Source organism: Mirounga angustirostris, unplaced genomic scaffold (assembly GCF_029215605.1).
Source record: "Mirounga angustirostris isolate CCGP_5_RB_7025 unplaced genomic scaffold, mMirAng1.0.hap1 SCAF_8, whole genome shotgun sequence".
Classification (NCBI taxonomy): domain Eukaryota; kingdom Metazoa; phylum Chordata; class Mammalia; order Carnivora; family Phocidae; genus Mirounga; species Mirounga angustirostris.
This window is the reverse complement of record NW_026991716.1, coordinates 92,090,460-92,102,735: the sequence shown is the minus strand read 5'-3', so window position 1 is coordinate 92,102,735 and position 12,276 is coordinate 92,090,460. Positions and strand designations below refer to the sequence as shown.

The following is a 12,276-nucleotide window of genomic DNA, read 5'->3' as shown; positions in this document are numbered from 1 at the left end:
ATTTGGTGGCATCTGTCACCACAGGAACAAATAGAGCAGTGCATGAAAATACTTGATTAGCACTAAACATGCTTTCCGTGTTTGGGCTTAACAAGGGCATCAGAGAAACAAAGTCAGTAGAAATATTGGTAATCAGAACGCTGTGGATGTTCTCAGTGAATCTGAGTACCAGGCTGTGGTTTGGTTTAATGTACCAAACAGGAGCAGACTCAGTGATTCATTCAGACTCTGTTGCTCCTGACTGCGCTTTGGGCAGAAATAGCATGCTTATTAATCTGGTCTTCATCTAGCCAAGACAGAACTGCAGCTGAGAACACAACTGAGGAGTGTTTGGAAAGATGTTTTGCTGCTTTTTCAAAGGTTTTTCCCTTTTTCTGTTCGTTTTCAGAAGCCAGTTATTCTTGCCCACTTTGAGTAGAAGTATGCACTCGACCCCTGAACAGCGTGGGGGTTAGGGGCACTGACCACCATGTAGGCGAAAATCTGCGTATAACTTTTTTTTTTTTTTAAAGATTTTATTTATTTATTTGAAGAGAGAGACACAGCGAGAGAGGGAACACAAGCAGGGGGAGTGGGAGAGGGAGAAGCAGGCTTCCCGCCGAGCAGGGAGCCTGATGCGGGGCTCGATCCCAGGACCCTGGAATCACGACCTGAGCCGAAGGCAGACGCCTAATGACTGAGCCACCCAGGCACCCCTGCATATAACTTTTGACTTTCCCAACACTTAATTACTAAATAGCCTACTGTTGACCAGAAGCCTTACCAATAACATAATCAGTCCATTAACACATATTTTGTGTTATATATATTATATACTGCATTTTTAGAATAAACTAGAGAAAAGAAAATGTTACTAAGAGAATCATAAGGAAGAGAAAATATATTTACAGTATGTGTTGTGTGTATTGAAAAAAAATCTGTGTATAACTGGTCTTGTGCAGTTAGAACCTGTTAATGGGTCGATTGTATTTTCATGGGTTTAAAAAAAAAAAAAAGAAAACAGAAGGGAGCCCCCATTGGACACTACCTAGCCTTTCTTAGCCAGCAGTATCCACTCCCAACACCAGTATGACAGTGCAGCCCCAAGGAGCCAGCAAATCCCTATTCCTTCAACTCTGCAGCACCTGCCCTGCCAGGCAGGGTTACAAACATGCCATGTAGCTATGGTGCTGAACAAGACAGGAACCCCCCCCCCCCCCGCCCCCAGCCCCGCTCCTTCCATGGGGCTTCCGTTCTAGTCAGGGGTGTGTCAGTGATAAGTGCTCTCAAGAACACTGATATAGGGAAAAGAGGAAAAAAAATGGGGAGGATGTTTTAAAAAGGGGGGTTTAAGGGACACCTGGGTGCCTCAATCAGTTAAGTGTCTGCCTTTGGCTCAGGTCATGATCCCAGGGTCCTGGGATCGAGTCCCGCATCCGGCTCCTTGCTCAGCGGGGAGCCTGCTTCTCCCTCTACCTCTGCCTGCCTCTCTCTCTCTCTCTCTCTCTCACACGCACACACACACACACACACACACACACACAAATAAATAAAATCTTTAAAAAGGGGGGATGGTTTAAGAAGGCCTCTGGGGCACTGAAGCAAAAGGTTTACAGAGCACGCCAGGAGAATGGGATTTTTTTTTTTTTCTTTTGGTTCCCTGCTGTATCCCTCCACCCGGAACAGTGTAGTAACATATGGTAGGTGCTCGATAAAAATTTGTTTGATGCATGATTGAGGGAATCTAGGAGAAGAGCACTTATTCAGGTCGAGATAACAGCAAATATAAAACCCCCGTGGCAGGAACCCGAAGGGATTGAGGAATCCCATTGTCCCTTGCAGAAATGTCGTCAGCTACTTCCTGCCTGTGCATCAGGACTCCATCTTTCTGGGCCTGTGACAGCTGGCTTCTAGATAGTGGAGTTTCAGTTCATCTCCTGTCTTCTGCTGCTTCTAGGAATAGCAGCATGAGACTGAGGCCGAGGCCAACCCTATTCCTCTCTATCTACCTTAAGTTTTATGCGTGTCTGGAATTTGTCACCAGAGAACAGAGACCCTGACTGATGGAAAGCTGAAACCTACTCAGGCTGGCCCCCAGAAGTATGCTACAGTTTGCCCCTCTGCCTCTCTTGCCGTGGTCCATGGTCTTGCTGCTTTTGCTCACTCTTTTCTGGTAGGGTAATCTCTCCAGCCTGCAGATGCCAGGCTGTTACTTTTATTTATTTATTTTTGACCACTTCAGTTACAGTTGATCTTTGTAACCTTTGCCTGGAGTTTGGCCTCTGAATCCACCAAGAATACATTTACTTCTCCTTTCCAGTAGCAGCTTTTTCGATTTGAATCTTAGAATATTACAGCAGGAAAGGGCTTTGAAATCCTTCGGTCCAACTTGGTCATGTTATCGTTGAGAAAGGAAGGGGCAGAGGACTCAGGAGTTTTTGCATGCTCAAGGTCATGCCACTTAAGCATTAGTGGAAGAGCTGAGTCTACAGCCTGTCTTCTCTTTCAGGCAGTGCCTGTTCCAGAATACCAGGCCGCCTCTAAGTTTTATTTCAATTAAGTATCATCATGTTTGTTTATTCAAAACTTGGGAATGAAATAGAAACTTAAACTGATAAAAATAATTTTCTGTTCTTTTCTAATGAGAAGAGTAGTCATCCAGTAAGGTCATTCTCCTTTCCTTCAGTTTTTATTTGTCCTTCTGTAGTTTGGTTCCATGAAATGCAGGCTCAAGATCCACAAATTTGGCCAAAACTGATTTTAGAAGTTTTGATGTTTGATGAATTTAGAAGGGAAAAAGGATTTACCAAAACAGAATTCATTTATTAACTTGCTTAACTGATAAGCACGCATTTTCTTTCTTTCTTCCTTTCCTCTCCCCTCTCCTCCCTCCCCGCCCCCACTCTCCTTTTTCCTTTTTCCTTTCCTTTCCATTTGAGAGAGAGCACATGCGCACAAGCAGGGGGTGGGGGGAGGGGCAGAGGGAGGCGCAGGCTTTCCGCTGAGCAGAGAGCCCAACTCAGGGCTCCATCCCAGGACCCTGGGATCATGACCTGAGCCAACCGACTGAGCCCCAGGCTCCCTAAGCATGCATTTTCTAAATAGATATTTGTTTACAAAAATATTTAAGGGGCGCCTGGGTGGCTCAGATGGTTAAGCGTCTGCCTTCTGCTCAGGTCATGATCCCAGGGTCCTGGGATCGAGTCCCACATCGGGCTCCTGACTCAGCGGGGAGTCTGCTTCCTCTCCCTCTGCCTCTCCCACTGCTCATGCTCTCTCTCTCTCTCTCTGTATCTCTGTGTCTCAAATGAATAAATAAAATCTTTAAAAAAAAAAATAAAATAATTTAAATTTTAAAAAAATATTTAAAAGCGTTCTTGGGTTTTATCCCCTGTAAGTGGAATGCAGTGATTACAGCAGGTTTAGATTGGATTTAAGGAGTTGTGTGTCTTAGTTCCTCAGTTCATAGGACTGGGTTTTGAGGGCATGTTAGAGCAGAATTGAAGACTGAGAGCAGATTGTTGATTTCTCTATACATTGTCCTGATGCTGTGTGTGAAGCCAAAAAGTAGGAGTAAATTCCAGATGAAGAGGATGCTTCTATAAGCAGTTCTGGTTATGGAGGGAATAAAAGCAAATCATTGTATGGGTGAAAAGCTTTTATACTTTTCTTTCAAGTATTCAAGTGCACTAAAGAATACTTTGACTTGTATTGGATAGATAGCTTTGCAGTTTTCCATAAAGCTGAGGTCAGGGTGTCTCAACCTTGGCAAGCTTGGTTTCTGAACGATATGGACATTTTGGACTGGATAATTTTTTGTTGTGAGGGGCTGTTCTGTGCATTCTGTGTATAAACATCATCCCTGGCCTCCAGGTGCCAGCAGTTCCTTCCCAACACCTCCCCCAATTGTGACAACTAAAAATGTCTCTAGACATTGCCTAATATGTCCCCTGGGGACCAAAATTGCCCTCGGTTGAGAACCACTTGTGTCAGTCATTCTTAAAGTATTGGAAAAATGATAACGATTTTATGACCAAAAAAATGAGTCACATTTGACCTAATTTGGAGAAAAGCCAGAGTGGGTGAGTGGGAGTGCCCTGTTCCCCTTGGTCAAAGCAAGCACCCCTCTGCTGGATGGCACGGTGCCGCGTGGTTAGTGAGCGGTCGTTGAAATAAACCCGATCGCTGACTGTCGATGGGAAGGAAGGGGGATTGGAACCTTATGTAAAGACGGACAAGGATGTTTTGACTTTTTTTTTCCTCTCCAGGTTTGATTTCATTCTTGATAATGTTGGTGGATCCACTGAAACATGGGCTCTAAATTTTCTCAAGAAATGGTCAGGAGCCACATATGTGACTTTGGTGACCCCTTTTCTCCTGAACATAGACCGACTGGGCATCGCAGACGGCATGCTGCAGACAGGAGTCACCGTGGGTTCTAAGGCATTGAAGGTAGGGAGGAAGTGTTGGTGGGTGAGAGAAAGCAGGTGCCTCCTGCTTCTGGAATTGGGTTCCCGCCTAGCCAGTCTCTTTTGTCTTGGAGGCAGCATGGCACAGTGGCTGCAGGAAGGACTCTGCCCTCACACACGGACCAGATTCAAATTCTGGTCTCCACTTAATAGCCCTGTAACTCGCAAGTTACTTAATGTCACTAAGCCCCAATGTCTTGACCTCTAAGATGAAACTAATAGGGTATCTTCCTTACTGCGTGTTGTAAGGATTAAATGAGATAATCCACGTAAAGAATTTGGTTACAATGCCTAGTACATAAAACTTATTAAATGTTCAGCTTTCTTATTAGCAATTACCTTTCTTGATTCCATCTTCCTTCTTGCCTATACCTGATGGTCTTCTCTCTGTTTCACCAGCCTTAACACATACAGGCTCTTGTATGTGAGGGCGGAAACTTTATTAAGACAGGATAGAACTGGTTGTTTTCATGGTAGCCGCATTGGGATATGCCAGTGATTTCTAGACCAGGGCCTTCAGACCTGTAGAGGTCCATGGGCGTTTTTTTGAATTTCGAAAACCTGAAGGGAATTGTGTTCTTACTTTAGTAAGACCACAGAGGCAAACAGAACCATCATGCTTTTTCTAGAATTATATCAACTTGTCCTAACACTGCGCATCCCATGTGAGTCAGATACTCTAGCTGTTGATGGCATTCTGGGTGTTTCTGAGACTCGATTAGTCTGCCTGACTCTGCTACCTGGGGCCACTGTTACCAGAGCCGTAGGGAGCTACATCACTCAGCCGAACAAAGGCAGCGTGTGGTGGGCCTTGAGGACGAGCACACAACAGCCTTAGTCGCGGGGCTGACGGCAGAGCCTGAGCGTGCGCTCTCTACCTGCCTAACACCAGAGCCTGTTGTCCTCACGGTGGGGACAGGCTTAGATCATTTCATGTTATCCACTCTTGGTAACTCAGATCACTGGCTTGAAATCTGTATTAATGTTGAAATGGTATAAGTGATAGGCCAAAAAAAAGGAGATAAAGTCTATTTTTTTAATTAGACAAAATATTTCAGATTCAGGCAAAAGACAGTAAAAGTTTCCTCGGTGGGTGAAAAGGTTGTGAGTCATTATGCCAACCTGACCAACACTGACCCGTACATATGGAATGAACGGCTCAGTGATTAGCTGCTGCTTCTTCTAGAAATTCTCTTTGGGACCTTTTTGAGGGTGAAATTTAGGACTTCGGTCTCTTGAATTCCATGAACTAACTACATACTTAGAAGGCCGTGACAGTGGAGACCACTGCTCCATTCTTAGGAAGTGTGTATGTTAGTAGAGGTGAACAAACCAGGTCCTGTACTCGAGGTTCTTCATTTTCATCTGATTCAGGCGGCAACCGGAAACGGTGTCCACAGGGCACTTCGGTGTGGAGAAAGGAATCTTAGCTGTCCTTTGTCTCTTCTTTCTCTTTTCAGAAAACCCAGGCTTTCCAAGTGCTTCAAAATATAAATTTAACTTTTCTTTACGATTTCACAGTTTGTACTTCAGTGAGACCTCTTACAAGTTAACCTTCTGAGTTGTCCTCTGAGAGTAAAACAGGCATCTTCTCTTTCCTCCTACTTGAAAGAGGATAGTGGTAATCTCATGTGAAAACCTTTTAAGTAGTTTCTGATGTCTTTCTGAGAATGTGCACAGTTAAAGCCTCATTGTAATGCTCCAGACTCCTGCCTGCTTTGGTTTACTTTGTCCTGTAATGGCCTGGAAAAAATACACAGGCCCCTTAGAGCAAATTAAGGCCCCTTAATTTGTTGCCGACCAAAAAGTTTCACTTTACAGGGCAGCATGCTGTAAAGAATTACAGACATGGCATTTTTGACCATTGCTGTTCTTTTCTTTAAAACCCTAAACAGTTACCAGAATGTTTTAATTGTCTGAGGCCGGGCCTTAGGGAGAAGTACACTGGACAGGTCTTTTGTGATTGTAATTAAACGGGCCTGCCGGCAGCCTGGGACACCTCAGTGCCTTCAGATGGTACTTTTTTTTTTCCTTTTGTTTTTTAACGTCATTTGCCCAGAGCAGTGCTCCCCAACCTCTTTCTTGCTGTGACACCCATAGAAAATTGTTCGTGTTTGAAGAGATGGTGAGGCTGTTCTGGGCCAAGAGCAAATTACCTGGAGACTTACACCAGCCCAGGCTCTGCGTTGCTACCCTGTGGGCTGAGGGCCCTCAACCTCCTCACACCTATTCTAGGGTGAGATGGGTTCTGTTTGCACCTGTGGTCCCAGCATAATTATTAATGATGACTCCTCTAACTCCCAGAATTGTTCCAGGTTAGATAAGAAATTACAGGGTCACTCGTCCAAACCAGTAAGCCATTCCTCATACCACCATTGCAAAGCTCTGCCCAGACAGCGGCGTGGTTTCGTCTGAAACTCCCGTTTGGTATTGCCCCAACCTTTCCTCAGTATTTAAGTTTGCCTTCAGCACTAGATAAGTATCTGTTGAATAATAAATATAAATATTTATGCGGATGATATTTTCTGTGTTATCAGGCACTTTGCATTCTTTCTCATTTAATCCTTCCAATAAGCCTGTCAGCAAGGTAGTGGTATCACCATTCTTTAGGCCAGGAAAATGGCTGAAAGATGTGGCTTGACCTAAATTACACAGCTATTAAGTGCCTGAGCTAGAGTAACAGGGGAATTCCATTGCACTTGACCACTTTATGCCCTTGACAAGCATGCTGAGGGATTGTGAGACAGGAAGGTGCAGGGAGGGAGGCCGCGTGGTATTGGCTAATCCCATACTACCTCTGGATAACTCCCATCTGATGAAGTTTAGCTGGGCAGGTCATTGAGGTAGGTATCATAGAGAATGTCAGTTAAGTTGTTCTTTTGACAGTGGCCTACCCTACCTTTGACAGAAAGACTAGCAATTGGAAGTGGGTATGGCAGTAAAGTGGTCATGAACCCTCTGGGTAGAAGATTTTTGCTTATTTTTATCTAGGGACGTATGGTCCCATAATAGATTTGATGGCTTGGGACTTGTTATAACTGTAGGGGGAAGACCCAACCATGATGCATAAGGAACTTTACACTTTGTTTTGCCCTTAAAGCGACTCTATTCCAGAAAGAAAAAAAAAAAAATCTGTAATTGGATTTCTTGTCTAAGATCATATTTTGGTGCCTTACTGCCCCCTAAGCATTCTTGAATTAGGTTTAAAAACTCTTCTCTGGTGCCTCTGAGCTTCATTTAAACCCTAGGAGAGAAAGCCTAGAGGGCTCAGCCTCTAATTCTCCTAGGGAAGAAATTGAATGTGTAAGACTAGCCTATCATTTTAAGGACAGCTTTCCTGTACTTACTTGCTTGTCATTCACAATTTGGTAAAAAAGCCTGAGTTCACGTGGATATATCTTTGTTCATTCATTCATTTATTAAACATTTATGGAGCATCCGCTCTCTGTCGGTCACTGTGCTGAGGTGTTGGGCATACAGCTCATTGATTCATAATGGATAGGAAATCGGTTTGTCTATCTTAATCGTCCAGAAAATACTTTCCCCTCAATTTGTATTCAGTGAGATTTTATCCTTTCCTATATTTGATGTGTTTTCTTTTCTTCTTTTTAGCATTTCTGGCAAGGAGTCCATTATCGCTGGGCCTTTTTCATAGCCAGTGGTGTGTATCTAGATGACATTGCGAAACTGGTGGAAGAGGGAAAGGTACGTGCAGCCCCTTGGATTGCTGGAGCATCCCCAGGAATCTTGGCCACCCACCCACCAAGCCTAGTCAGTGGGAGCTCTCTGGGGGCAGGTGTGGTCAGTACCCATGCTGCTTTCCACGGCCAAGTTCAGGTGCTGTAGTTTGGTTCTGTCTCCATGGGAGTCCTAGATCTAGACTGCTACATCTGAAAAAGAGCCGACACCATCTGGTTCAGCCCTCTTAGTCTATAGGCAAAGGGCAGGCCCAGAGAGGTTATGTGATTTTCTCGAACACACTGAGACGGCTAGCAGAGCTGGCATTTACAGCTAGGCTGCTAATATTTTGTAATGATCCTGAAAAGAAAGCACCGCAAAGGTAATCTCTGCACCGAGGTCGGGACACACTTGTGAATTTACAGTAGAACTGCTCTGGAGCATCTAGAGTCCAAGGCTGCTCTGGAGGGAAGCAGATTGCCAGATTAGCCCGGTGAACAAATACTGTGGATTCTCAACTCTTAACAGGACCGGGCCAGGACTCCAGTCCCCAGGTCTCCTGTTCCCCAGCTAGTATAACACACTTGGAGGGCAGATAATGGTATGTTTGAGAGGGTTAGTGGGTGGGACGTTGGTGGGGACAACTGGTCGATGTTTCTGATGGCTCAGGTCCATCCTGCAAGGACTCTATGGTGAAAGGACTGTTGCTTGTAGTTGGAGCATCCCTTTTTGGGTGTCAAAGGCCTTTCAGACCACTCTTTATTATGGTTTTTACATGGTCTTAACAGCCCTGACATTCTGTCTCTGGAAGAATAACCTGGAAGGAAGATTCCTATTCTGTTGCTGATATTTATGATTTTATTTAAGAGACTATATGAAATTATAGGGTAGAGACCCTTATATGCCCTAGAGGATTGCATGAGGTCATAGATAAAATGATTTTCATTTTATAGAGGAGAAAACAGGCTCAGAGAGAGAAAGGGACATGTTGAAGTTTGCATTAGTGGGACCAGGATGCATGCTTCCTGACTTCCAGTCCTGTGCTTTTCCCTTTCCATCATTCAGCTGCATCCTTAGTGCTGGAGGCTGATCTGGGACTTTAGCTTAAGTTGTCTCATCAGTGTCATTTTACGGTGGGCAGGGAAAGGGGATGGAGTAGGGCCAGCTTTGCCCCTGCATGATCCATGCTGGGCCACTTGGAAAGAGCCCCTTGAGATGGGCTTTCTCGTGCTGGCACCTGCCCCTTGCCGGCCCATTTCGTATTTCCACTGATTTTGGGAAGGAATGTCTTCAGGACCTACTGGCTGCTTTTTGTGCGTTTTAGTTTTTTTTTTTTATTCTGTTACAGCCATGGAAATACATGCTAGAAAATGGCCTGCTACCGTTGCCCAAATTTTGTGGCTTCATGTTTGCGTGCCTTTTCTTCGACTTCCAAGTCTTAGTGAGCACTGGGTAGACAGTCTCCGCCTTAGTGTGACTGTCCCTAAGTGCCTCTTTACAGGGTTCTTCTCACCTCCCGCAGGATGCTTATTTTATTTCCAGGAAGAAGGAAGCGAACTATTGTTAAATAACGTGGCCGGTAGTTTTATGTGCTCTTTCATGTGATTGGAGAGCTGCCCATCCTCCAGAAGCATCCTGTACAGTTGTGCTGATCCCAGTATGGCTCCAGGCTGTCCACGTGCTTACCATTGCTCTTTTGTATTCAAAATATTGTGACTCTCTCTTTCTCTGCCTGGAAATTACTATTTATGCAACAGAGAAGAGAAGAGACTTGTGTATATGTAACTATTAAATTTGGCAGATAACTGGTAGAATGGCTAAAGGAGGACAAGGTAGAAATAAAGATGCCCTTGAGGTGTCCTCAGACGAGGGTGAGTGAGGAAATATTCTTTTGGCCTAACCAGGGTTATTTGGGCCCGGGAGTCCTTTCTGACAGTGAAGGACTCTGGGATTGTGGAAGTTGCTGTGTGACATTGGGTGCTGTGATAAGGCCAGCTGTCTTGATGTTCGTCCTGCCTCCTTGTGGGTGCGGGAGGGGGCCTGTCCACGCTGGGAAGTTATAGCAGGTAACAGAGCACATCTGCTTCTCTGGTGTGTGGCTGGTAGAGATTATTAAGTTGGACGAGGACACTGAGATTCTTCTAAGCTTTGGCTGAGTGCTTGGTGAATCTAACAGGTATCTGATAGAGGAGCTGTAGTTATTTCTGGAAAGTGTGAAACCATGAACCAAAAGAACCTACTCTTCTGAAATACTTTTTGAATTCATAAAATATTTACAAGGTTCAAAAGGTAGGAGAAGTTATTTCCTGAAATCTTCCTTTGACTCCTGGCCCTCAGTCACCGAGCTTGTCCTTGTCAGACGCAACCACTGTCACCAGTTTCTGGGGAATTCCGGAGCTGTTCTGTGTATCAGTAGGGTGATAGAAAAGGATGATGTGTAATTACCACACTGAGTGTAGCGGCCTGCTACCGAAACTGCCTTATGCCTACAGTTATTTTTGCTTTTTTTTTTCCCTAAGCACAATAAAAATTTCTTATTTTCATACTATATAGCAAACTTTTGGGTTAGCATACTCAGAGATTAGAAGCCGGAAAACATAGCACATGTCTAGTTTACTCACCTCCCCGCACTCCCATCCTGCCTTTCTGCCTCCTTGGAGAGACAGAGGCCCCATGACATTAAGTGACATGATCAAGGGCTCAAGGCTCTTGACCTCTAGGATAGTTCCTTCAACCACCATTTCTATCTTTAAGATTGAGGCAGTAATACATACAACCTTCATTGTTTCCTGCTTGATTAAATAGCCATCTAAACATTTAGATAGGTGGGATTTGAAGTCTATCTCCAAAATCTTCCTATATTTTTCAGTGTCTCTCAGGCCTGAGAGGAGGTGGGAAGGCAGACTTTTTAGACTATAGTCCGCTACTGATAAGAATGACTATGCTTTGAGGGAAAATACATGTGTGTATTTGCTTGCATATGCATGTGTTCATTTCCTATTGGTTCTGTCACAAATGGGCCATAAATGGGGCTTGAGACCACACAAACTCAGTGTCTTCTGCTTCTGGAGGCCAGAAGTCTGAAACGGCTCAGCAGGCCTGTGCTGCTTTTGGGGCCGGGCTGTTCCCTGGCCCTCCCCAGCTTCTCGAGACCACCTGTATTTCTTGGTTCAGTCTTGAATCGCTTTGCCTTCAGCTGCCATCATCCTGTCTCTCGCCAACTAACTGTCCCGCCTCCCTCTTCTAATGACCCTTGTGATTACACTGGGCTCATCCGGATAATCCTGCCCATCTCAAGATCCTGAAGTTAATCACGTCTGTGAAGCCCTTTTTGGCCTGTAAGTTACCATATTCACAGGTTTGGGGGATTAGAGTGTGGACATCTCTGGGAGCCAGTCTTCTGCCTCCCACAATGCATAAAGTATCTCAAAAGATGAGAAAAACTTGAAATATTGGTTGTCCTAGAGGAGGACTAGGTGGCTGGGGTTCAAGTATGGGAGGGAGATTTTTCCTTCTACCCTTTCCTCTTTTCAAGTATGTTTATCTGTACACATATATTCTTTATGTAATTATGAAAGTCCTTTGATGTCATGTTCTTAACATTCACAGATCTGTGTTAAGATCCTAGGTGACCAGCCAAGCTTCTTGATTGAGCGATGATAGAGATGACCTCAGTTTCTTTCTGTATTTTAGCCAGCATCAGAATAGTTCCTACGTAACTTTTTTGAATTTAATTTAAAACATTTACTGAGGGCCCATGAACTTTGCCTAGTAGGGGGAAAGATGGGTTGGCCACGCTGAGTTACTGTCTATGCAGTGATGTCCACTAGAACTTTGTGCAGTACTTGAAGTGTTCTCTGTCTACAATGTCCAGTATGGTAGCCAGTGGCTACATATGGCAATTGAACACTTGAAATGTGGCTAGTCCAACCGAGGGATTGAATTTTCCATTTTGTTTACCTTTGGTTAATGGAAACGGCCACACACAGCTAGAGGTCACCATACCTACCGGACTCTGCAGCTTTGGAGAAACGAGTGAGTTCTGAGGCAGGCAGTTTTCCCAGGCCCTTCTTGAGATCTGGGGCCTGCGTTTAGCAATGAATTACATTTTAAAACTTTGAGCTCCTTCTTTGCAACTGGCTTTTTTTCC

At 44.5% G+C, this 12,276-nt stretch overlaps 1 protein-coding gene across 6 annotated transcripts in view; it reads left to right on the top strand.

Annotated features, from left to right (window-relative positions):
* RTN4IP1 (reticulon 4 interacting protein 1) overlaps positions 1 to 12,276 on the top strand; it is a 51,232-nt gene that overhangs the window by 27,837 nt on the left and 11,119 nt on the right. For 4 of the 6 annotated variants that reach the window (XR_008505364.2, XR_008505365.2, XR_008505366.2 and 1 more), the window contains 2 exons: positions 4,248 to 4,431; positions 8,061 to 8,153. Coding sequence is in view for 2 of the 6 variants with exons in the window: in XM_045865256.3 (XP_045721212.1) it covers positions 4,248 to 4,431; positions 8,061 to 8,153 (277 nt within the window). In the remaining 4 variants the exon portion in view is untranslated. The remainder of the gene's footprint in view (positions 1 to 4,247; positions 4,432 to 8,060; positions 8,154 to 12,276) is intronic. The other 2 variants (XR_010413717.1, XM_045865257.3) reach the window with 1 other exon arrangement.